The 27,724-nt window shown below is 41.9% G+C and overlaps 1 protein-coding gene across 6 annotated transcripts in view; it reads left to right on the forward strand.

Moving 5' to 3' along the window:
* Positions 1-27,724, forward strand: part of kif1b (kinesin family member 1B) — a 286,078-nt gene that overhangs the window by 90,421 nt on the left and 167,933 nt on the right. For 4 of the 6 annotated variants that reach the window (XM_060938398.1, XM_060938399.1, XM_060938401.1 and 1 more), the window contains exons 7-13: positions 10,009-10,120; positions 10,649-10,726; positions 11,997-12,062; positions 13,267-13,342; positions 15,750-15,828; positions 17,011-17,153; positions 17,292-17,327. In XM_060938398.1, the coding sequence (XP_060794381.1) occupies positions 10,009-10,120; positions 10,649-10,726; positions 11,997-12,062; positions 13,267-13,342; positions 15,750-15,828; positions 17,011-17,153; positions 17,292-17,327 (590 nt within the window). The remainder of the gene's footprint in view (positions 1-10,008; positions 10,121-10,648; positions 10,727-11,996; positions 12,063-13,266; positions 13,343-15,749; positions 15,829-17,010; positions 17,154-17,291; positions 17,328-27,724) is intronic. The other 2 variants (XM_060938400.1, XM_060938402.1) reach the window with 1 other exon arrangement.

A 27,724-nucleotide genomic window follows, 5' to 3' on the forward strand; every position in this document is an offset into this window, starting at 1 on the left:
TTCTCTCATTTTATTAAATATCGGAATGCATTTCTGATCGCTATTTTGTCGCTGCTATAGCAAGTTATGAGTGTTTGAAATATGCTCTGTAATATATCAGTCCATATGTCAAACCAATGGCCGTAAACGAGATTTGTCGAGACCTGTGCGAGACATCGTAGGACGGAAGTAAAACGTACAGCGGAAATCAAAGTGACCAACATCTGCTGACGTTGTCAAAAGACGCGCGCGCCCTCTTTCGAATGCTGACGTAATCAAGCCGGAAGTTTTGTTTGTTTTGATAGCAATCAGGAAAGTTTGAAAAAAGTAGGCAGTAATCGTGATTTAAACTCGTTTTTGTGCAATATTTTGTTTGGAAAATAGTTTTCAAAATGGCGGCACTGACACTTGGCTGACGCTTCACGTTTCGAAGTCTCGCACAAGTCTCGTGAAGATCGCGCGGATAAGCGACGCCTGCCGTGGACCAAACGAACTAAATTCAACACGGCTAAAAACCGAATAGGCCGATAAGTATAATATTTAATTGAAATTAGTTGCCAATACGAGTCACGATATAAGGTTACTAAAACCGAAAACGTAATTGAATAACACGTTAATTAAGAAATAAAGCAAGTTTAAAAATGACTTCAGTTCCCCTTTAATGATGGTTTATGTTTGGTTTTTCTGTATCTAAATCCCATTTCTTTCAGCCGATTTTCTTACAGTTCGGTCACAAACATTGACTCCTGTTTCTGCCCATTCCTTTTGTTGTGCATTTTCTATTTTCAAGGCATATTGCTTCGAGTTTCCTGTCCTGACGCTTTGACCGCTTCCTTGGGCGACCTGTATGTTTCCCTTTTACAACCTTCCCATTTTGTTTGTACTTGCTCCAAATTTTAGACACAGCTGACTGGGAGCAACCGAAATCTTTTGCCACACTCCGTGTTGGATTACTTTCTTGAAGGAAGTATAATCCTTTTATACGATAATCCTTTTCTGTTGTTTCAACTGACGGCTCTCTTGTTGGGGCCATGTTTCCTGTCAATCAGCCAGGTATAATAGCTCGTGAAGGTCTACAAACACACTCTTTTAACTGCAGACTAATTTGCATATTGAGGCTTGTGCGGGTGTTTGTTTTAGAAATGCAATTTATAGGGTGATTTCCATAATTTTTTTTTTCCCTCTGCTTAAAAAGTTTCATTAATTACAACAAATTCATTTAATTTTGTTGAGGTATATTTTACAGCACCAGAATTTTCAGCTGTTAAATAAAATAATTGTCATATCTGTGATTTTGGGGCGGTACGGTGGTGCAGTGGTTAGCGCTGTCGCCTCACAACAAGAAGGTCTGGGTTCGAGCCCAGCGGCCGGCGAGGGCCTTTCTGTGTGGAGTTTGCATGTTCTCCCCGTGTCCGCGTGGGTTTCCTCCGGGTGCTCCGGTTTCCCCCACAGTCCAAAGACATGCAGGTTAGGTTAACTGGTGACTCTAAATTGACCGTAGGTGTGAATGTGAGTGTGAATGGTTGTCTGTGTCTAAGGTGGTGTTTACATTAGACCGTATCAGCGGATCATCAGATTAACGTTTTTAAAACGATTAGTGTGCACACAGCAACGCCAATACACAATTCGCCTGCACACAGCAACGCCAATACACGGATACGCTCGGCTCCGCAGGCATCCTGCGCTCCAAATCACTCCGCCCTGAACAGCGAGTGCCCTCTGGAGGGTGCGCACTCCGGCCCTGCGCAGCTCACAAAGAGAGCGAGTGGAGCGCACGAGCAGTGATTCGGGACTGAGCCGCTGTGTGTGATCTCAGTGCATGTCGGGCATGCGCGTCACTTACCACTTGCAAGTGGAAGGATGGCAAGCCTAAAGACAATCATAACTACACAATGGGCAGTATTTGCATCAGTATTTGCAGTATTTTCATACTTTTATACTCTTTAATGAAAGGTGGTACAAGGCGGAAGTCCGCGCCGTTTTTCAGCAGTCGCGTCACATGACCAATGCCAGCGAATCAGGAAGGTGGATGTCACAGTGATGTTGTCCAATGACGACGCCAGCTAGAGCTCAGGACAGCGTATCCACGTATTCTCAATGTTTACACAGCACCGGACCAGACACGATCTGGATTGAATACGTGGACGCTGGCGGATTCCCGTTTCCCGGCGTTTCCAGGCGGTTTAATGTAAACAGACAGTGCATCCGCGAAGAAAACGAGACAGATACGGTCTAATGTAAACTTGGCCTATGTGTCAGCCCTGTGATGACCTGGCGACTTGTCCAGGGTGTACCCCGCCTTTCGCCCGTAGTCAGCTGGGATAGGCTCCAGCTTGCCTGCGACCCTGTAGAACAGGATAAAGCGGCTAGAGATAACAAGATGAGATCTGTGATTTTGCTTTTTTGCTACAAAGTAAAACAGCTGAATGAACATCCTCCAAGAGTAGTGATTCCATAATTTTTGCCAGGGGTTGTAGATCACATCTTGATGATTTTTTTTTTTTTTAAATATAATGGACAATATCAGTACTTTTTACAGCATTGTTTGATTCAACTGCTACTCACTAACTGTAAAACAAATACTATTTTCATTTATTGCCGCATTAATAGACCAGGGCTGTTCAAGTAAATTTTGTAACCATCCATCCATTATCTATACCACTTATCTGTTGAGAGTCGTGGGGGGAAGCTGGAGCCAATCCTAGTTGACTTCAAGTGAGAGGTAGGGTCCATACTGGACAGGTCACCAGTCTATCGCAGGGCTAACACAAAAAGACAGACAGCCATTCGCACCTATGGGCAATTTTGAGTAGCCAGTTGACCTAATCTGCATGTCTGTCTTTGGACTGTGGGAGAAAACCAGAGCACCCCAAGGAGAACATGCAAACTCCACACAGAAAGGCTCCGATTGGCCGGCAAGTTCAAAACCAGAACCTGCTTGTTGTGAGGCAACAATGTTGACCACCGTGCCGCCCTATAACAGTCCAGTTACATAAAATTATGAAATGGAAACAACAATTACATTTTAATGGCTGCAGATGGCTAGAAATAAGACCATTCAAGGTTGTTTTGATTTGATTTTTAATGTTTGGCATTAGCGCCATGGGGTCAAAAGGTGAGATACGTGTTTTGAATAAACTGCACTTGTATCTCTGGCTGGTTTTCATCATTGGCTTAGGTAAGAGAAGGTACTGTAGGTGAAATGAGCAATCTATAATAGTCTGTGAAAACTCGTCTCTCGCTGTTCTGATGGGCTGCTTTCTGCTTTACCTGTTACCTAAACGAATGTAAATTTTTAATCCACAACAGAGGATCTGCACTGCTAAAAGTTTAGAAAACTAGAGAACAATGGCCAGTGGGGTGGGTTTTTATTATTATTATCTCTTCTCACTGTCTCTAGCCGCTTTATCCTGTTCTACAGGGTCGTAGGCAAGCTGGAGCCTATCCCAGCTGACTACGGGTGAAAGGCGGGGTACACCCTGGACAAGTCGCCAGGTCATCACAGGGCTGACACATAGACACAGACAACCATTCACACTCACATTCACACCTACGGTCAATTTAGAGTCACCAGTTAACCTAACCTGCACGTCTTTGGACTGTGGGGGAAACCGGATCACCCGGAGGAAACCCACGCAGACACAACATGCAAACTCCACACAGAAAGGCCCTCGCCGGACACGGGGCTCGAACCTGGACCTAGAGCCCTGCACTCCCGCGGGAGTCCCGCGGGACCCGACGCAAAGCAGTGCGGCGCGGGACAAATTTTGAAAGCTCATTGCGGGCGGGAGGGGGAGCGCACAATGCGGGCGCGGGCGGGAGAGGTGATAAGCTGCAGTCCCGCTAACTAAAAACGTGTTTAAAATAAAATGTATAAATTATTAATTTATGTCTATCGTATATAATTTGTGCTGGATATTTTATTTGGCATTAATAAAAACATTTTAAGATGCCTAAATTTGCGGATGTGGTCTAATCTCGCGAACGTTTCCGATTCCTTTCCGCTCTTCCGTGTTTGAGATCTCCGATCATGGCAGAAGAGCAGAGCTCCTCTAGTGAAGCTCACAGTGCTTCAGAAGTAAATGCTGCTTTAAAAAGAGGTACATTTACCGTTAAAAAGTCAAGAGTATTAGTCCTAAGTATTAAAAAGTATTAAAAAAAGTATTAACTAGTATTAAAAAGGACTATGTATCGCACAGATTGTTCAATTTAAAGCTAGAAATAGACAGTGTATAATCTGAGGAGCTGGTTGTGGTTGCGCAGCACTTCATATGAGAGGAGAATGAAATTGCGGTTGGAATCATAACGCCACAGACTCGGAAGTGGGAGTGCGAGTGCGCAAAACGAGAGCTGTCAATCAAAGCAAAAGCTGTCAATTATGAGCGCATGCAGCGCTCAACTTGGAATGTGTCAGCAGAATGTCAGAGTCTAAACAATAAACTTACAATAAATGAAGGATCGGTCAGTGGAGAGCTCAGCTAAGCTCAGCATGTTTAATTCCCCAAGCCAATGACAAGACCTTTTGTGAGAAATAACACGAACGTCTGCATCATACGGGATTTGCGGGCGGGAGCGGGACAAAATATGGCAGGCGGGAGCGGGACTGAAAATCATAATTCTTTGCGGGAGCGGGCGGGAGCAGGACTGCACAATGTGGGAGCAGGCGGGAGCGGGACTGAAAATTCTGTCCCACGCAGACCTCTACCTGGACCTTTTTGCTGTGAGGCAACAGCGCTAACCACTACACCACCGTGCTGCCTATTATTATTATTATTATAAAGCGGCGGCACGGTGGTGTAGTGGTTAGCACTGTCGCCTCATAGCAAGAAGGTCCTGGGTTCGAGCCCCGTGGCCGGCGAGGGCCTTTCTGTGCGGAGTTTGCATGTTCTCCCCGTGTCCGCGTGGGTTTCCTCCGGGTGCTCCGGTTTCCCCCACAGTCCAAAGACATGCAGGTTAGGTTAACTGGTGACTCTAAATTGACCGTAGGTGTGAACGTGAGTGTGAATGGTTGTCTGTGTCTATGTGTCAGCCCTGTGATGACCTGGCGACTTGTCCAGGGTGTACCCCGCCTTTCGCCCGTAGTCAGCTGGGATAGGCTCCAGCTTGCCTGCGACCCTGTAGAAGGATAAAGCGGCTAGAGATAATGAGATGAGATGAGATTATTATAAAGCGAGTACTTGGTTCAGATACATGAATAGGTGAAATGCTTTCCTAGATCCACAACCAGATCACAATCTACCAGTTGACAAAGTCCTGTTACACTGCAAAAAAAAAAGACTTGAATATAGTGATTTCAGAATCAATTTGTCATTGTACCAAGTACAACGAAATTAAAAGCTAACATTAAAACGCAAGACCACATGAAATAGAACAAGACTACATAGGAATAGAACAGACCCCCCTCCCAAAAAAAAAACACCCACACAAGACCACATAAAATAGAACATTACCCAAAACATACAACACATACAACATACATAAAAAAAAAGTGAATATTGCATTTGCTATTATTGCACTATTGAGGTGGATAACACATCACATCACATCACATCATCTCTAGCCGCTTTATCCTTCTACAGGGTCGCAGGCAAGCTGGAGCCTATCCCAGCTGACTACGGGCGAAAGGCGGGGTACACCCTGGACAAGTCGCCAGGTCATCACAGGGCTGACACATAGACACAGACAACCATTCACACTCACATTCACACCTACGGTCAATTTACAGTCACCAGTTAACCTAACCTGCATGTCTTTGGACTGTGGGGGAAACCGGAGCACCCGGAGGAAACCCACGCGGACACGGGGAGAACATGCAAACTCCGCACAGAAAGGCCCTCGCCGGCCCCGGGGCTCGAACCCAGGACCTTCTCGCTGTGAGGCGACAGCGCTAACCACTACACCACCGTGCCGCCCAGGTGGATAACAAATAAAAGATAATAAATAATATGGAACAGTCAACAAGGAGTGGGGTTAGTGCATGTTTGCATTCAGCAGGGTTATGACTCTAGGGATAAAACTCTTCTTGAGTCTGTTATTCTCAGACTATTTATCCAGTATTTCCTGTTATAAGATTACAGTACAGAGACTCAGATTGTTGGCGCGCCCGCATCTAAGACGCACTATTTCGAATAATGAACGCATTGTCGAGAGGGGCAGGGGCCAATATGGATGCGAGCATTTTATGCCCCATTTGGAACTTTTCGTGGCGTATTACTTGACTTCATGGTCTCAATATCGAAAATCTTGCACAAATATACAACTTCCAACATAATTATCTGGATATTCAACAGATTTCAGCATCGGATGAATGTTTTGACCGCCGCCATGTTGAATATACGTCGGACCCGTTCGTGCATTTACGCCGCCCCGTTTGTAGCGTCCCAAGCGAGTAAAACCTGATCCAAGTCTTTCGCTAGGTGGCGTCTTACGGTCTATGTACGAATATTCGAAAGAGACAAGAAAACATGGATAAGAAAAAAAGAAAAATGCATCTATTTTGTCATTCTTCGGCAGAAAGAGAGTACATTCACCTGAAAAAACTGATACCCCTGATACCCAAGGTAATTAGTCTTACTAGATTTACAACAACAACTACTACTGCAACATCAACTACTACAACAGCAACCACTACTACTACTACTACCACTGGTGACTACTACTACTATAGACCTACACCAAACTGAAAACAAGTTAATAAAATAAATTATAATTTACAAGGAGGAGATAATATAGATGTGATATATAGTGGCCTGTGGTTGAAATTCCAAAATATTGCCACTGATTAAACAATATCTCAATATATTTGGTTGAAGCATTGATTTTTGTCATCTACATTGCTTCATATGGCTTCTAATACCAAAAAAAAAACCAGAATTGAGAAGAAAAAAACAGCCCCTGGGCTGCCCCAGCTGTTCATTGGGCTCGCTTCGCTCACTAGGTTCGCTTCAACTGAAGGATAATCACTGGGCCCCCCATTGTAGAAATGGGCCCCTGTTTTTTCCCAGGAGGGGCCCTGTGGGCCCCTTGACTTGCAAAACAATCTGAGTCTCTGACAGTAAGCCAAATATGTTTGTTAAGTCTATAGACTTTTTTTAAACTAATGTCAAGTTTGAAATAGTTTTGTTCTATTGCCAGATATTCTCTCCCCACACCCTAATTTTTTACCATTTACTTCTATAAAGATGCAAATTTATCTGCCAGAGCAATGCGGGAAGCCATTGCCTAAAGGTTAGAGAAGCAGCTGTGGTACCAGAAGGTCGCTGGTTTGATTCCCTGGACCAGCAGGAATGGTTGAAGTGCACCTGAGCCAGTGTTACAGTCAAGTCACTAAACCTTGAATCCGAGTCCAGTCTTGAGTCCATAGTGGTCAAGTCATGAAAGAAAATTTTGAGTTGAGTCCATTACTGATCCGAGTTGAGTTCAACACAAGCCCCACTGTCAACAGAGCAATGAACATAGCATGTCACCTTCCTTCTCTGGGTGGAGTCTTACCAAATGACGATTGAAGTTCGAGGTTGTCCCCATCGTCTCCTTGATAGTTCTTCTACATACACACGGAAAACACAGCAGTGCATTTTTTTCCCACTGCACGAGAAGTCTGTATTAGCAAATCGGACAATCCTAGGGGCGTTCTCTCCAGGCATTTTAGCGCCATGAACATTAGTTTGTTCCTGAACATGACGTATGAACAGGTGAATGTGCTTCTCTTGCACGAAATTAGTATAAAATTAATGTATAAATATCTTATGCCAAATTATTCTGGCATGTTACAAAAAAAGTCAAGAAAAAATCCAAGACCTCGTCTCCAATTTACGAGTCTGAATGCAGTTAATGCACAAGTCCGAGTCATCAGTTCTCAAGCCCAAGTCAAGTCACGAGTCCTTAAAATTGGGGCACAAGTCGGACTCGAGTACTACAAGCCTGCCTTGAGCAAGGCACCTAAGCCCATACTGCCCCCCAGGCTGCCCACTGCTGTGGGTATGTCAGGGTCTTATTGTACGTTGCTCTGGATAAGAGCATCTGTCTGTCTTAAATGCCTGTAATCTTCTTCTTTTGGCTGCTCCCGATTAGGGGTCACCACAGAGGAGCTTTTGTCTCCATTGCTCCCTGTCTTCCACATCCTTCTCTACCACACCTGCCACTTTCATGTCCTCTCTCACCACATCCATGTATCTCCTCTTTGGCCTTCCTTGTTTTCGTGTGTCTGGCAGCTCCATCCTCAACATTCTCCTTCTCATTCTCAACATTTTCTTCTCAGGATGTGCCCGTACCATCTCAGTCTCATCTCTCTTAGCTTAATTCCCAAGCTCTCCACATGTGCTGTCCCTCTGATGTGCTCGTTCCTTATCCTGTCCAACCTCCCATCGCAAACCTTAACATCCTCAACTCCGCCACCTCCAACTTTGCCTCCTCTCTCTTCGTTAAGGGTACGGTCTCCAGTCCATACATCACAGCTGCTCTCACTACTGTCTTATACATCTTACCTTTCACTTTTGCTGGGACTTTCCTATCACGAATGACTCCCAAAATCCTTCTCCACCTGCTCCACCCTGCCTGAACTCTCTTTCTCACCTCACTATCGCGGCCTCCATTTTCCTGCACAGTTGACCCCAGGTACTTGAATTCACCAACTTTCTTTACGCCTGCTCCTTGCATCTTCACTACACTCTCATCCTCATTCTCATTGATGCACATGTATTCTGTTTTGCTCCTGCTCACCTTCATTCCTCTTCGTTTCAATGCATACCTCCATCTCTCCAAACCCAACTCAACCTCCTTTCTGCTTTCACCACATATCACAACATCATCCACAAACATCATGTTCCATGGTGACTCTTGCCTCACTTCGTCCGTCAAGCTATCCATCACTATGGCAAACAAGAAAGGACTCAAAGCAGATCCTTGATGGAGTCCCACCTTCACCTTGAACCATTCAGTTGTTCCAGCTGCACACCTCACTGCTGTTTCACTGTTCTCATACATGTCTTGCATCACTCTGATATACTTCTCATTCACTCCACGCTTTCTCATACAATACCATAACTCCTCTCTCGGCACTCTATCGTATGCCTTCTCTAGGTCTACAAACACACAGTGTAGCTTTCTCTGGCCTTCTCTGTACTTCTCCATTAACATTCTTAAAGCAAAAATTGCATCCGATGTGCTCTTCCTTGGCATAAACCCGTACTGCTGTTCACGGATTGCTCCCTCTCTTCTCAATCTCGCCTCCAATACCCTTTCCCATAGCTTCATGGTGTGGCTCATCAATTTTATTCCTCTGTAATTACTGCAGCTCTGTACACCTCCCTTATTCTTGTATATTGGGACTAGCACACTCTTTCTCCATTCATTTGGCATTTTCTCATTCTCTAGGATCTTATTAAACAATCTCGTTAGGAACTCCACAGCCGTCTCACCCAAAAATCTCCAAGCCTCAATCGGGATACCATCTGGTCCGACTGCTTTCCCAGTCTTCATTCTTTTCATGGCTGCCCTCACCTCATCCTTACTAACCAACTCTGCTTCCTGATTTGCTGTCTCCAACGAATCTGACCTTTTCTCTCTTGGATTCTCCTCATTTAATAAATCCTCAAAGTCCTCTTTCCACCTTCTTAATACACTCTCTTTGTTTGTCAGCACATTTCCATTGACATCATCTTTCATCCCTCGCTTCCCTGTTTCTCTGCCTAGCTAGTCTGTACAGGTCTTTCGCTCCTTCTTTGGTCTCCAGTCTTTTGTACAACTCCTGGTATGCATCTGCTTTCGCTTTCGGTACCACTCTTTTTGCCTTCTGTCTCGTCTCCCTGTATAACCGCCTGCTTTCCTCGTCTCTTAAATGCCTGTAATAAAATCGATAAAACAGGCAGAATTAAGGTTATCTGATTTATAGTACTCTCAAAATAAGAAATATTTGATAAATTTGCCTATATTTGAGAGATTTTCCCTCGCCAATATATCAACATGAGCATGTGATGTGATATGAGGTGAGGTTTTAATATCATTGTCCCTCAACTCCTCTCTTTTCTCCAGGACCGTCGCTGCTACTAACATGAACGAGACCAGCAGCCGCTCGCATGCCGTCTTCACCATTGTCTTCACACAAAAGAAGCATGACAGCGAGACAGACCTGTCCACAGAAAAGGTCAGAACCATCACCTCAACCCCTGAAAGCACATTTGCACAGGGAGAGAGTCTAAGGGAGGGTGTAGAGGGATGCTGTGGGCTTCGGAGGGAGGGAGGGAGGGAGGGAGATGTCCTACTAGTCCTGTATAGAGCTTATTGTATGACTGCTTGAAGCACAAAAGCGTCTCTGTTGCTTTGACGCATACTGTAGCCATTGTACATTTTCACTGCATTAGTTTTTACTACACAGGCTGTACTTAAACCCTCGATCTCGCTATACTCCATCCAGTGTTCCCTTGCCAGCCAAATATGAGGGCTGTAGAGCAGAAAAGTGGAGTTTGGCTTATGGGCAAGTAAATCTGTGATGTGCTTTAATGAACTAATGGCCTTTTGAATCTTGATGAAGACAAAAACAGCTGTAAAGGAAAAGGAAGGGTATAGGCTCGTTGTGATGTACAGAAAGCATGTAAACAACCACCATGGAGACCTGTTCTGTTCGTTTGATTGGTGTCTGAGGTATGAATGTCCCTGTCGTATCTTGTTTCAGGTCAGCAAAATCAGCCTGGTGGATCTGGCAGGCAGTGAGCGTGCTGACTCAACTGGGGCCAAAGGCACGCGTCTGAAGGTACACACTCATTTTAGTGTCCAGTACATGTGGACACAGAATTTTACAAGAACAGATGCTGCTTTAAAGAGAGACACTGAAATAACACTGACGCATCTGTTGTAACATGTCCATCACTGACCACAGTGAAGCAGTAGACTGTAGAGGAATCATTTTAAGTACAATTGCTTTTGGACGGGGATATGACCGGGCAAGTTATTTAGCTTTTTTTTTCTGGTACAAGTCTGGTATATATTAAAGGAGAACTGAAGTCATTTTTAACCTCCTAGGGCTTAGCGGTCACATGCGTGGACAGCACTTTATGGAAATTCGGAACAAGAATCCACATATGTGGACATACTTTTTCTCTAAAAGTACATCTTATCAAAAGATGATGCTTAGTTTTTATTCTAATCAGGTTCTAATAAGCCCAAATAGCAAAGAGAAATAAAAAATGCATGTAAAAAAACAGCTTGGGCCTTAGGAGGTTAAACTTTCTTTATTTCTTAATTAACGTGCTATTCAATTACGTTTTCGGTTTTAGTAACCTTATATCGTGACTCGTCTTGACAACTAATTGCAATTAAATATTATACTTATCGGCCTATTCGGCTTTTAGCCGTGTTGAATTTAGCTCGTTTGGTCCACGGCAGGTGTCGCTTATCCGCGCGATCTTCACGAGACTTCGAAACGTGACGTGTCAGCCAGGTGTCAGTGCCGCCGTTTTGAAAACTGTTTTTTCCAAACGAAGTATTGCACAAAAACGAGTTTAAATGATGATTACCGCCTACTTTTTTCAAACTTTCCTGATTGCTATCAAAACAAACAAAACTTCCGGCTTGATTACATCAGCATTCGAAAGAGGGCGTGCGCGTCTTTTGACAACGTTGGCAGATGTCGGTCACTTTGATTCCCGCTGTACGTTTTATTCCGTCCTACGATGTCTCGCACAGGTCTCGACGAATCTCGTTTACGGCCATCGCTTTGACATACGGACTGATGTATTACGTAGCATATTTCAAGCACTCATAACTTGCTATAGCAGTCACAAAATAGCGATCAAAAATGCATTCCTATATTTAATAAAACAAGAAATAGAATTTTGATGATGATAAAATTTGCCTTCAGTTCCCCTTTAACGTGACGTAACATATTTGAAAGGAAAAAAGGTCAAATCCTGACAAAATGCTGAGGCGGAAAAACAAATTTAGTTTTTATTGCTGTTGTCCTTGTTAAAGATCATTTCATTTATCAAATAAATTCAATCAGTCACTTTTTTTTTGCTTCACAGGAAGGTGCAAACATCAACAAATCTCTGACAACCCTAGGAAAGGTCATCTCTGCCTTGGCTGAGGTGGTGAGTATTATCAAGCATTATTCTGGAGTCTGTTAGTCTGGCATGGACTTCCTGTCTGTCTCTGTCTTTCCTGCTTGTCTGACTGCAGTGTGTGCTGTCTGTCTGTCTCTCTTTCTCTCCTGCACATGCTTCCCTACCCAGGATAACTGTACCAGCAAGGTAAACTGTGCTCCTGTGTTCATCCAGAATCCTCTTAACTCCTATTCCAGACAATCCCGGCATTATCTAACCTTTTACATCTTCACTAGCGAACCTATACCCGCCTTGTTTTTCAGCCATTAGTGTGCCATGAAAGAGTGTCCGGGGTGCCATGGGAAATGATTCAGTTCGACTTAATAGGGCCGGAAAAATGAATCCCGGGTTGCGCCAAAGAACTGATTTCATCCAGCTCTCGGTGAACATTGACGGTTGCGTTATTGGTGTTAGGCAAACTTAACGTCTAATTAAATACTCCTGTATGCCTGTGGGTGGCAGTAGGGAGTGTGATTATTAATTAACTTGTTAATTTCCGACAGTAGAATTAGACATGAAAGTAGACCGTTAGGATTTTCCAGTTGTTGCAAACAGAGGTATTTCAACATTGCTGCCATTTTCCAGAACATGTCTGCTATGTGAGCTTGGCTTTTCAAGCCTAATTGCTAAAACAAAAACTAAAAACCATGGCTTCATGGTTAGAGAAGCAGCTTTGGGACCAAAAGGTTGCCGGTTCGATTCCCTGGACCATCAGGAATGGCTGAAGTGCCCTTGAGCAAGGCAACTCGCCCCCAACTGCTCCCCAGGCTGCTCTGGGTATGTTGTACATCGCTCTGGATAAGAGCGTCTGCTAAATGTCATTAATGTAATGTAATGTGAAAACAGAATGACCGAGAGCAGTTGTGGAACACTCCGTGTGTGCATTACATCAATTCCTGCCAGGATATTAGCTTTTTGTTCATCTATACAGGAGAGAGTATAGCAAGTCCTTATACGATTACGTAATATTACATGGGCCGCTGTGTTTCATTTTGTAATCCCACGTGCCGTAGGATTTTTTTTTTCTTCCTCTATTGTCAAAAATGTGCACAAAAAAGGTTGAAAAACGCTGTTCTCTGCATTACCACTCCATCATTAATGACTAGCCTGTTTTGTTTCAACCATAACTGCGTCATGGGTCTAACACACGATCTTCCCAGAGTGGGTTTTAATTGCTGTTCTTGTGAAACAGAGCAAGAAGAAAAAGAAGACAGACTTCATTCCTTACCGTGACTCTGTTCTCACATGGCTCCTGAGAGAGAATTTGGGTATGTGTGCTCAACTACCAACTTCAGATTAAAAATAATAATAATGATATAACTTATAATTTTAATTCATTACACAGTAACATTCATTCAGACAGTGCAGGTCACACAATACTATACATAAGATTAGAATAAAACTGTACGAAAAAAACCTCCAGTCCTTCCTGCACCATATGGCGCATAGTGCACTGCCGATCTCCGTTTCTATAGCCCTTGGCCTCTCGCCTATACAGCTAGGGTTACAGTGGGGGGGTTAGTCCTCTGGTAACCATGAGAGTTTGACTCCCCACTCGCATCTGTATTGGAGCGTGCCTTGCCAGACGCCAGTAGGGACCATTTTTATGATGGTCTTTGGTATGACCTGACTGCAAGTAGAGCTCGCGATCTACCGATTGAGAGGCAGACACGCTAACCACTAGGCCAACTCGTGGTTCACTAAAACTATACAGTATAATATTTAACAGTTATTCCATGAAAGCGAATTGTACGTGAGCTGATAGCCAACAAGGTATGTAGCGCCGAGTCGGCTATAAGCCATGTACGATGAGATTGTGGATATAATAAACCATTTTTCCACTCATTCATTGGATTTTGACAAACGGAGGATTTTTTAAAAAACTTTTTTTTTTTGCAAATTCGATAAATTAAAAACTTCATACAAAACGTCTGACAAAATAATTTCCGCTTAGAATGTAAACAAACCGGTTTTGTTTGTGAAAAATGCTATAATGATAATTCTTGAAAAAAAAGTTCTTACCATGAAATACTTTCATTCCATATTTTGTTGCCTTTTTTTTTTCTTTTTTTTGGGGGGGGTGTTTTTGAGTAGTTTTTATTTCGTCCTCGGTTGGTTCATCATGTTCTGCCATTATTTTCTTCTTCAGGTTTTTTTTTTTTTTTTTGCGGTTGGCAAACCAACTTAAAGGTGCATTACTGCCACCGACTGGGCTGGAGTGTGAAACGGGAGCTATGGGACGGGACAAAAAAACATCTCATCTCATTATCTCTAGCCGCTTTATCCTGTTCTACAGGGTCGCAGACAAGCTGGAGCCTATCCCAGTTGACTACGGGTGAAAGGCGGGGTACACCCTGGACAAGTCGCCAGGTCATCACAGGGCCGACACATAGACACAGACAACCATTCACACTCACATTCACACCTACGGTCAATTTATGGCCCTTTTCCACTACCCTTTTTCAGCTCACTTCAGCCCAACACGGCTCGCGTTTCGACTACCAAAGAACAGCACGACTCAGCTCGCTTCAGCCCTGCTTAGCCCCTAAAACTCGCACAGTTTTGGAGTGGGGCTGAAGCGAGCCAAACCGAGCCGAGTGGGGCTAGGGGCGTGAGGAGACACTCCCCTGTGCACTGATTGGTGAGGAGGAGTGTCCTCACATGCCCGCACACACCCCGCGAGCACGCTGGGATCTGTAAACACCGTAAACCCGGAAGAAGAATAATTACGAGAATTTCTGAAGCCTTATGCGCCTCGCCTCATCTATACGCTCTTGCCAGTATCTGTTGGCGTTGTCGGTGACAACAAGCCACAGCACCAAGACCAGCAACATTAACGACTCCATGTCCTCCATGTTTATTGTTTACTATTCGGGTCGTGAGACTACCGCTTAAAAGATCACTGATGTCACTGTTTGCGCCGCTTAACGACATCACGTGATGTCCACCCACTTTTGCTAACTCCACCCAATGTGTCCACCCACTTCCAGCCAGCACGGTTCAGCGCGGTTGTAGTCGAAATGCAACTCCAACAGCCCCGCTCAGCTCGACTCAGCCCAACTCAGCACGGCACGGCTCAGCCCGACTCAACCGCGGTTGTAGTGGAAAAGCGGCATTAGACTCACCAGTTAACCTAACCTGCATGTCTTTGGACTGTGGGGGAAACCGGAGCACCCGGAGGAAACCCACGCGGACACGGGGAGAACATGCAAACTCCGCACAGAAAGGCCCTCGCCGGCCACGGGGCTCGAACCCGGACCTTCTTGCTGTGAGGCGACAGCGCAAACCACTACACCACCGTGCCGCCCACAAACCTATATTCTTTTAGCTATTTCTGTTTCTTTTAAATACTTTAACAAAGTGATATGTCTGGCTTGATGTGCGCCGCCATTTTGTTTTTCCTTTACTCACGGTATATGAGCTGATATCCTAGTAGTAGAGTAACCAATCAGACCATGCAATTGCTCATATCCAGTGAATGTGGAAAGAATATAACCAGCTAGAGTTATACAAGACCAAGGTCATTTAAACCACTGTGGTCTGTAGCAACTGTAAACGGTTCTTTCTCAAGGTCTCTCCTGATGTGTTGGAATGTTTCCAGATTTTTCTGCTGAGAGTAATGTCTGAAGGAAATGGATTTTACTCGTATTAACTTCCCATTGCTTTTTGCTCCAGGTGGGAACTCGAGGACAGCTATGGTGGCTGCTCTGAGCCCTGCTGACATTAACTATGATGAAACCCTGAGCACCTTGAGGTACACTGATACTCCATTACGTTACACTTCATCATGGCCTTCGTCTGCTCTCCCTGTTTGTTGGTGCAGTGAAAGGAAATTAAAGTACCGCATAATTTAAAAACATGATTTCACTAGAAGGGCACTCAGTAGAGTGCATACCACGATCAAGCCACATATTATCAACATTGAAATCAAATCACTTGAACGTAGGATAATACTAAAGCTGTCCACCAAAGTTCATCCAAATCCACTGACTACTTTTTGAGTTATGTTGAGAACAGTAAAAAAAAAAATATCCTGAATCCGCATACATATCTGGAGCCTGGATCTGCGTACATATCCAGATTTTCATCCAACTCTAATCAGTTGTTCCCTGCCTCATGGCTCACCTTTCCTCCAAATTTCATCCCAATTACTTTCTGTTCATTACTTTTTTGCGTTACTTTGGGAACAGCCAAACAAACAAAGGCGAGAACATAACCGTCTCCAACAAAGTTGGCAGAGGTAAGAACTGTTTAAAAAGCAATCCTTTTGGATCGTTTAACCTGATTATGCAAAAAGTAGGTTCAGTGAGTGTTAATTATTTGAGAATAACAACATGGGACTAGAAAGGTTTAGCAGCAGGATGTGCTCTGAAATAGCAAAGCGGCTAACGTGGCTAACATTGAAGAATAGTGATGAACTAAATTGTGAATTGTTGATTTGAATATAGTGTTTTTATAAATCAGTGATATTTATGACAAAGAAAATTAAGACTTAAAAAAAAAAATCACATTCAGTGATCTCTATTTGTGATAAATCCAGGGTAGTTTCTTAGCAGTTAGCTTGCTGGCTAGCTGTGATTGCATTTGAACATTGTTAAAACCAGTGTATTGGGGAACGGCTTGGAGCATGTCTCGTTTGCATATTCGTGAGAATAGAGAGATTTTTACATGACGTTAATTTTTTTTTTTTTTGGACCATTTTAGCAACTTCGTAATTAATAATTGTTTGAAATGACACATTTAACATTCACTGCCAAGTTTCATTTTGGTTTCTTCTTAATTGTGAAAAATGACACGAAGCGTTAATCTTTTTGCTTTTTAACTTTTTTTTTTTTTTGATAATTTCCTCTCTTCGGTCACTTTTTTCTTTTATTCTTCAGCTTCCTCTTTGTGCTGTATGCGTCAATTCACCTCGCACCCTTTCACACGCCCACAGATACGCCGACCGAGCCAAGCAGATCAAGTGCAATGCCGTGATCAACGAAGACCCCAACGCCAAGTTGGTGCGTGAGCTGAAGGATGAAGTCACCCGTTTGAAGGATCTGCTCAGGGCCCAGGGTCTCGGGGACATCCTGGACAGTAAGTCAAGGCACAGCGCAACCAGCCAGCCGCCATCACACTTACCCATCAGCCAGAATAATGCTTATATAAATCTGGCCAGGCTTTCTTCTATCTTCTGCTCTGCTTTGATCTAATGCTTTTCTTTCTCTGCATTAGGGACTTTAGGCATCGACAGCTGCGGGGACGGCTACGGTGAGCTGAAAGAAACGGTGCTAATTTGCGCATGTGTGAATTTGACTTGCTGCTTTCTGCCGCCGTAGCCTGTTGCTCTGCTATGGCAAGAACACCAGTTTGCATAGGTTTAACCGACTTTAATTTGCATTTTTATTTTGTTGTATTATTTTATATAGACTAGATAAAGACACTTCCCTTCCAATGCAGCGAGAGATTTATTTTTTATTTTTTATTTTTGTTCTTTTAAAGCACACTGGCTAATTTGTTGAATTTCTGCCTTTTTTCCCAAAACCATTTTCATTTGCTTTTAAGAAACATTACAACAGTAGAAACTCTTCTTATGATATCTTTACCTTCTAATCCATCAGGCAGTTCTTCTCGGCATGAATCCGTATAAATCTGTTCTTGTCTTCGAGTTCTTGCTTAGACACTTGCACTTCCGCACCTAAGGCCTTTACCCAGGTTTGTTTTGCGTTGCTGTAGCCATCCCTACCGTTGATGCTTAAAGTCAAAGTGATCTTCATACTACTCATCTTCCTAGATCTGATCTCCTTCGCTTAAATGTTTAACAGACCTGATTAAACACTCATTTGTGAATTTATGTAATATAGATATACAGTAGGTGTGTATGATCGCTCATAGCTTAGCTATTAGGATGATCGGAATTGTGTAGGTCTTAAAACCGAAAGGTATAGAAGACTCCGAAAAACGTCCGGTGAGCTAAATAAAGTTGTTTCTCCGTCCTGACAATTTAATCCATAGGTTTTTAGACACATTTAGTACATCATTGCTGAAACATTTAAGAGTTATTCCATGAAATCAGGTCGTACATGAGCTGATGGCTGACGAGGCACGTAACACCGAGTCGGCTATAAGCCATGTACGACGAGATTAAGTGGAATAGCTGTTTTATTCTATCCACATTCACTGGATTTTGAGAAACGGGGCATTTTTATTTTCTGCAAATTTGATAAGTAAAAGCTGTACAAAACATCCGACAAAATCATTTCCACTTAGAATGCAAACAACCATGATCATAAAAACGACAGTAGCGATTTGTAAAAAATGCTGCTATAATGATGATAATTATTGAAAAATAAAAAAAGATACGTTCTTACCATCCGATACTTTCCTTCCATAGTTTAATTTTTTTTGGGGGGGGGGTTGGTTCAGCAACACGTGCCGACATTTTCTTCTTCAGGGTTTTTTTTTTTTTTGCGGTTAAACTTAAAGGTGCATTACTGCCGCCAACTGGGCCAAAGTGTGGAACAGGAGATATTAGGAGGGGAAAAAAACCCTAAATTCTTTTAGCCATTCCTGTTTCTTTTAAATACTTGATAGTGATATATCTGACTTGATGCGCTCCGCCATTTTGTTTTTCTCTACTCACGGTATATGAGCTGATATCCTAGTAGTAGAGTAGCCAATCAGAGCGTGCGATTGCTCATATCCAGTGAATGTGGATAGAATAAATAAGATTATACTGTATAACTCGGTTCTATTGTTATAATATAATTTCCAGCATGCAGTTTGGAGTGTCACATAACATCGTTCCATCACACGTCCATCTTTACTCCATCATCGTTCTTCTGCTCGTTCTCTCGACTCTGACCTCTCACCCTTGTCCTGTTCTTCCTGCTTTCCTTCAGTCGAGCCAGTGGGGAATGATTACCCTGGAAGTGAAAGCAAATGTGTGTATATGTATGACCTTGCATCACCCTTTCCTCTCTCTCTCTCTCTCTCTCTCTCTCTTTGCTGCTGAGAGTTTAAGCGTTGCTTCCAGCTCTCTCTGGAGTCAGACTTCTGCATGTCTGCATTTCTCATCTTGCCAAAGCTTTAGGCACAAGGAGTCCCAGACAAATTAGGTGTAGTTGGTTTCGGAGCCAGGGGCAGATGTGTAGGGATGATTTTAGCACGCTGTCTGCATGCTGCACACTTGCTGTTTTTTCTTGTATAACACGTGGATTGGGATTGTGCAGTTTGGATTAAAGACTGAAAACTAATGCACTTTGCCTCACTTCTGTGCACCAACAACTTCATGTATAAGTCATGATAGTAATTTTTAACCCTCTTCTATATTCTTCACAGCATATACGGGCCTTAATGGAACCATTTTATTTATTTATTTATTTATTTATAATTGTAAATAAGGTTTCATTAAATCATTTGTAGTCGTACCAGACAAGTCAGTTTGCATTTTCAGTTAGAACGATGAACAACTTTTGGGTGAACCAGATTTCTACTTTGTATGTAACTACATTAACCTCGTATCTCGGAACAGCTGTGTATCTGCTGATTCATGCAGTTATCCGTGTGGCAGCAGTCCAAGGTGTAAAATTATGCAGATGCACATCAGGAGTTTCTGTTCACTTCAGACATCAGAACGGGGGGGAGAAACCATGATCTCAGTGACTTGGCATAGCGGTGGTGGTTGTTGTTGCCAGTCATGCTGCTTTGAGTATTTTAGAAATGGCTGATCTCCTGGGACACACACACACACACACACACACACACACACACCAATCTCTAGAGTTTACACAATGTTGTGGGGGGGACCCATCCAGTGAGCAGCAATTCAGTGGACGGAAAAGCCGTGTTGATGAGCAAGGTCACAGTAGAATGGCCAGACTCGTTTGACTGGCACTAACAGGACAGCTATGGTAACTCAAACAACTCTATACAACTGTTGTGAGCAGAAAAGCATCTCCGAATGCACAACACCCAGAAAACCAACCTGCACCAACAACCATGCCACAGTCAAGGTTATGGAGATTTTATATAATTTCTTTTTTTTCCACCATGTATCTGCATGATTTTGCTTTGTACTGCTGCCATATGATTGGCTGATTTTGCATAATTGCGTGAATCAATAGGTAGCCAGGTATTAAAATAAGAGGTGCTGTGCTGTGCAAAAGTCTTAGGCACCCTATTTTTTTTTGGTTATCTCATTCTCATTATCTCTAGCCGCTTTATCCTGTTCTACAGGGTCGCAGGCAAGCTGGAGCATATCCCAGCTGACTACGGGCGAAAGGCGGGGTACACCCTGGACAAGTCACCAGGTCATCACAGGGCTGACACATAGACACAGACAACCATTCACACTCACATTCACACCTACGCTCAATTTAGAGTCACCAGTTAACCTAACCTGCATGTCTTTGGACTGTGGGGGAAACCGGAGCACCCGGAGGAAACCCACGGGGAGAACATGCAAACTCCGCACAGAAAGGCCCTCGCCGGCCACGGGGCTCGAACCCGGACCTTCTTGCTGTGAGGCGACAGCGCTAACCAGTACACCACCGTGCCGCTTTTTTGCTATAGATTTCTATTTTATGACTTTTACATTATCGAGTCAGGACAAAAACATTTTAGAGTTCCAAACGTTCGTATTTTTTTCCAGCACAAAATTAAACGTAACAGAAAATAAAAGTTTGTATCGGAGTAGCGTATTCCATAAGAGAACACTTTTTTCAGATTAAAAAAGAAAGCATAATGAAGGCTGCTGGGTTTTGGTGCAAAATGAAGCGAGTGTGACAAAGTGTCCAGAAGAACTGTGACTGGTTCTGTAAGACGCTCAGTAAAACCTACAGCTCATTTCCACATAAAACTGCACTCATTGGACCTGGGACTGCTAGAGCAGTGGCTGCAATTATCGACAGTCCATAATTATCGACACCTTTTCAGATTTACCAATAAACAGTTTTACAAAGCTGAGTTTCAGTTACAACAGTTATCATCGGTTAATTAATTAACCGGAAGACCCTTCTCACACTTTGATCTTGTCGTCTAATGACGCAGCTCGTTACCTGAGATGGAATTTTTTTTTAGCACGATCAGCGATCTGAAGAAAACCCGGACGTTATCATCGCAGGTGAGCATGGTGGAAAGATCATGGACATGTTTTTACTTATCAAATTCACCGATATTTCATGATCTCCTTGTCGAAACCTACTTTGTTTCTTACTCTTTCATGTGACAGTCGCCATTTTGTATCTGAACGTGCGTTTGAGAAGTCACGTGAGGTGTCGATAATAGCGATCACTTTCACCGGTGGCCACCATTATTGACACCCTGTGGAATTAGATAAGATAAAACTTTATTGATCCCTTTGGGTGGGTTCTCTCAGGGAAATTAAAAATTCCAGCAGCATCATTACAGGATAAACGGAGAATAGAAATAGAGGAAAAACTTCTAGATAAATTAAATATTTACATATACAAATATAAAAGAATAAGATATGGGGAAGAGAGGAAGGGGGGAGAAGTGGGGTTAGGGTAAGTGTGAATTAAGGGACATTTACAACTGTTATGGATCGAGCTTTGTGTAACATTGTTGAAGTAGATGAAGTACTTTAAAAATAAATAAATAAAAGTGCTGTGATTTTTATAATTTTTTTTCTGATTCATAACAGAATGGAATGTTTATAGAGTATTTGGAATTCTATTGCAATAAATAGAATTAGACCAGAATTAAATTCCTAGCACATAAAAAAATTACATGCTTGAAATAATATTCAAATTTTTCTATTCCATTCGGAAAATATTTTTTGCAGTTTGTTGTAAATATCTACCACATATTACAAGATCAGTGGACATTTTATATTTTGGTTCGAGGAATGACGTGACCTTTGACCTGGATTTCCATGTGGTTACAGTGTCGATTCCCTGTTGGCGTTTATTGGTAAACTACAAAACTAGAAATTAATACAAACAACGACGAATGATTAACAAAATGTGATCTACGAAAATACTTAAAGTGGGCAGAAAGTGGAACAAAGATTTTCTGATGCAGGTTAAACAACATCAGTTCGTTTGTTTACAAACATTAGAATCACTTCCTCATTTACGTAAAGCGCAGACATCGATATATTTATATATTTTGTACTAAAGATAAGTCTGTGTAAAACAAATTTCAAATAAAAACTGTTCTGTTAACTTAATACCACATACCTATTTATTTATTTATTTTTAAAATAAATATCTGGATGTCGATAATTGTGGAACGGTGTTGATAATTGTGGAACGGTGTCACGTGATCTGATACGATAAGTAATTAGGAATCACACACACACACACCCCCCCCCCCAGTGGACGTTTGAATAATTATTGATTCACAATTTATGCATTGAAAGTCTTTTCTACTTTTGTAACGGCCAAAAGATCGTTAAGGTGTTGATAAATCTATCTATCAACATACTAACATCTATCTATCTGTCTGTCTGTCTGTCATCAACATACTAACATCTATCTATCTATCTATCTATCTATCTATCTATCTATCTATCTACAGTGGTGCTTGAAAGTTTGTGAACCCTTTAGAATTTTCTATATTTCTACAGAAATATGACCTAAAACATCACCAGATTTTCACACAAGTCCTAAAAGTAGATAAAGAGAACCCAGTTAAACAAATGAGACAAAAATATTATACTTGCTCATTTATTTATTGAGGTAAATGATCCAATATTACATATCTGTGAGTGGCAAAAGTATGTGAACCTTTGCTTTCAGTATCTGGTGTGACCCCCTTGTGCAGCAATAACTGCAACTAAACGTTTCCGGTAACTGTTGATCAGTCCTGCACACCGGCTTGGAGGAATCTTAGCCCATTCCTCCATACAGAACAGCTTCAACTCTGGGATGTTGGTGGGTTTCCTCACATGAACTGCTCACTTCAGGTCCTTCCACAACATTTCGATTGGATTAAGGTCAGGACTTTGACTTGGCCATTCCAAAACATTAACTTTATTCTTCTTTAACCATTTTTTGGTAGAACAACTTGTGTGCTTAGGGTCGTTGTCTTGCTGCATGACCCACCTTCTCTTGAGATTCAATTCATGGACAGATGTCCTGACATTTTCCTTTAGAATTCACTGGTATAATTCAGAATTCATTGTTCCATCAATGATGGCAAGCCGTCCTGGCCCAGATGCAGCAAAACAGGCCCAAACCATGAGACTACTACCACCATGTTTCACAGATGGGATAAGGTTCTTATGCTGGAAGGCAGTGTTTTCCTTTCTCCAAACATAACGTTTCTCATTTAAACCAAAAAGTTCTATTTTGGTCTTATCCGTCCACAAAACATTTTTCCAATAGCCTTCTGGCTTGTCCACATGATCTTTAGCAAACTGCAGATGATCAGCAATGTTCTTTTTGGTGAGTAGTGGCTTTCTCCTTGCAACCCTGCCATGCACACCATTGTTGTTCAGTGTTCTCCTGATGGTGGACTCATGAACATTAACATTAGCCAATGTGAGAGAGGCCTTCAGTTGCTTAGAAGTTACCCTGGGGTCCTTTGTGACCTCGCTGACTATTACACGCCTTGCTCTTGGAGTGATCTTTGTTGGTCGACCACTCCTGGGGAGGGTAACAATGGTCTTGAATTTCCTCCATTTGTACACAATCTGTCTGACTGTGGATTGGTGGAGTCCAAACTCTTTAGAGATGGTTTAGTAACCTTTTCCAGCCTGATGAGCATCAACAACGTTTTTTCTGAGGTCCTCAGAAATCTCCTTTGTTCATTCCATGATACACTTCCACAAACATGTGTTGTGAAGATCAGACTTTGATAGATCCCTGTTCTTTAAATAAAACAGGGTGCCCACTCACACTTGATTGTCATCCCATTGATTGAAAACACCTGACTCTAATTTCACCTTCAAATTAACTGCTAATCCTAGAGGTTCACATACTTTTGCCACTCACAGATATGTAATATTGGATCATTTTCCTGAATAAATAAATGACCAAGTATAATATTTTTGTCTCATTTGTTTAACTGTGTTCTCTTTATCTACTTTTAGGACTTGTGTGAAAATCTGATGATGTTTTAGGTCATATTTATGCAGAAATATAGAAAATTCTAAAGGGTTCACAAACTTTCAAGCACCACTGTATCTATCTATCTATCTATCTATCTATCTATCTATCTATCTATCTATCTATCTATCATCAACATACTAACATCTATCTATCGATCGATCAACATACTAACATCTATCTATCTATCTATCTATCTATCTATCTATCTATCTATCTATCTATCTATCTATCTATCTATCTATCTATCTATCATCAACATACTACTCTATCTATCTATCTATCTATCTATCTATCTATCTATCTATCTATCTGTCATCAACATACTAACATCTGTCTGTCTGTCTGTCTGTCTGTCTGTCAACATACTAACATCTATCTATCTATCTATCTATCTATCTATCTATCTATCTATCTATCTATCTATCTATCTATCTGTCAACATACTAACATCTATCTATCTATCTATCTATCTATCTATCTATCTATCTATCTATCTATCTATCTATCTATCTATCTATCTATCTATCTGTCATCAACATACTAACATCTATCTATCTGTCTGTCTGTCTGTCTGTCTGTCAACATACTAACATCTATCTATCTATCTATCTATCTATCTATCTATCTATCTATCTATCTATCTATCTATCTATCTATCTACATACTAACATCTGTCTGTCTGTCTGTCTGTCTGTCTGTCTGTCTGTCAACATACTAACATCTATCTATCAATCGATCAACATACTAACATCTATCTATCAATCGATCAACATACTAACATCTATCTATCTGTCATCAGCATACTTTATCTATCTATCTATCTATCTATCTATCTATCTATCTATCTATCTATCTATCTATCTATCTATCTATCTATCTATCTATCAAAGGGTCGTCTCACACCAAATATTTACTGTTTCATTTATTATGGCTTACTGCTGTTTATAGTGCGGGTTTATTTATTTATTTATTTTAACCGTTAAAACATTTCATTGTGGTTTTTTTTTTAAAGCCATTTTTGGTCTACAGCATTTCTTTACATGGGGCTAAGACTTTTGCACAGTACTGTATCCTGGCTAATTTAACACATTTGCTGTAAAGGGAAAGTTGTGGAAATTGTATTCTGGGAAAATTATTCCTTTAGTGTCCCATTTAGCGATGACCTTATTTTCCTCCTTATTGCATTTCTCTCTTCTTGCAAGTAAAGTGTTTTTGTTGTCGCATAACTATCCATTACAGGTGACAGTATTCACTCTGTGCACTACAGGAAAAAAGGTGCTTTTTTTTTTTTGTACACAAAAGTAGGGGTGGATTTTAGTGAGTTGCTGTACAGTGTCCTGTTGCTCTAGATTTATAACCATTATAGCATTTAGACATTTATCACTTCCACTTGTCCCACTGGTTCCATCTACACTCTCTGCTTGTCCTGGTCCTGTTTCCTCACTCTCTCTCTCTCACACACACACACATACACACACACACACACACACACACACACACACACACGCTCCTCTTTCGAAAAAATCTACAAGAGTGAAAAGGCAAACAAATTTGTGCTTTTTTTTTTTTTTTCCCCATCTGTCTGGGAATTCTTGACTTCCCCTAAGCGGCGTGTGCATTCAGTTGCTCCAGCTTTAAAAATGTTTTAAAACCCCATAGCGTATGCATGAATCCTGTGCATGGAGCAGAAATGTAACACTCTGCATCTACAGCACCCTGGAAGTTTCAGGAGAGATCCATTTATCACCCAGGCGCTGAATAGAATGAAAAGGCGGCTGAAATCTCTCTCCAGCCCCCCAGGGAGAGGTTTCAGCAGCCCATTCTCAGTCACCTCAGATGCTCCCATGACCATTTTTGTGGAGCTCTGTGGCTCTGCTCTCCAGCACGAAGAGCGTGATGACATTCTGAATGACGCGTGGATGTGTGCGAGTTCTAAAAAGCCCACTGTGTCTCAGTTTTGGACGCGCAGCATGTATTTTCACAGAACCCCCTTCCCCTTCCTTTTCTCTCTCAGTCTCTGGCGTCTGTGCTGCTCTTCTCACTTCATGCCTCTCTCCTCTTCTGCAGTAAAAGTGGTTTTCACACAGGTTCAAATCATCAGTTCGAAATGAATCAATTATGCCCCGGTGTGTTTACCTTCTCAATGTGGTTTGATTGCAGAGAACGAGCGAGCTTGGCTAATCTCCAGTTCAACCTCACAAAGCCATTTAAAAAAATAAAAAAAATAATAATTATTATTTAGCACAGTAATCTTTGTGCTCATTTGATTTCCAGGTCCATATTTATAGTACCAGTGAAAAGTTTGGACACAACTTATGATTTTCTTTATTTATATTAATTAAAAGTCACGTCATGTCTTAAAGTAATGATGTCGTTTCTCTTTACTTAGTTGAGCGGCTCTTGACATAAACCTGTATGGGTTACTACAGTTGTGGACGGAATAGGGCTATTTACTGTATTTTTATTATTTACTATTTACTGTTTGATTTCAAACATATTAAGAAGGCAAGAAATTACACTAATTAGCTTTTGACGAGGCATCTGTTAATTGAAAAGCATTCCAGGTGACTCCCTTATGAAGCTGGTTAACATAATGCCAATAGTGTGTAAAGCGTCAAGGTAAATGCTGGGTATTTTGAAGGAGCTAAAATATATGAAACCTGTTTTTGTAAACACGTTTTTTGTTTATTGCTTAATTCCATATACACTGAGTGCAGAATTATTAGGCAAGTTGTATTTTTGAGGATTAGTTTTATTATTGAACAACAACTATGTTCTCAATCAACCAAAAAGACTCATAAATATCAAAGCTGAATATGTATGGAAGTTAGAGTGGGGCGTTTAGTTTTGGCCATTTTAGGAGAATATGTATGTGTTCAGGTAACTTTCACTGTGCAGAATTATTAGGCAACTTAATAAAAACCAAATATGTAGCCATTTCACTTATTTATTTTCACCAGGTACACTGATATGACAACTCCAGATTTGCAAATAAACATATGACATTCAAATACAAAACAAAAACAAATCAGTGACCAATATAGCCACCCTTCTTCATGAGGACACTCAAAAGCCTTCCATCCATAGATTCTGTCAATTTCTTTATCTGTTCACGACCAACATTGTGTGCAGCAGCAACCACGGCCTCCCAGACGCTGTTCAGAGAGGTGCACTGTTTTCCCTCTTTGTAGACCTCACGTTTTATAATGGACCACAGGTTCTCTATGGGGTTTAGGTCAGGTGAACAAGGGGGCCATGTCATTATTTTTTTCACCTTTCAGACCTTTACTGGCTAGCCACGCAGTGGAGTATTTGGACGCATGAGATGGAGCGTTATCCTGCATGAAAATCATGTTCTTCTTGAAAGATGCTGACTTTTTCCTATACCACTGCTTGAAGAAGGTTTCTTCCAGGAACTGGCAGTAGGTCTGGGAGTTGAGTTGGAGTCCATCCTCAACTCGAAAAGGTCCAACAAGCTTGTCTTTGATGATACCAGCCCATAGCAGTACTCCACCTCCACCTTGCTGGCGTCCGAGTCGGAGTGGAGCTCTGTGCCCATTACTGATCCAGCCACAGGCCCATCCATCTGGC

This window comes from Neoarius graeffei, chromosome 13 (genome assembly GCF_027579695.1).
Source record: "Neoarius graeffei isolate fNeoGra1 chromosome 13, fNeoGra1.pri, whole genome shotgun sequence".
NCBI classification, from domain to species: Eukaryota; Metazoa; Chordata; class Actinopteri; order Siluriformes; family Ariidae; genus Neoarius; species Neoarius graeffei.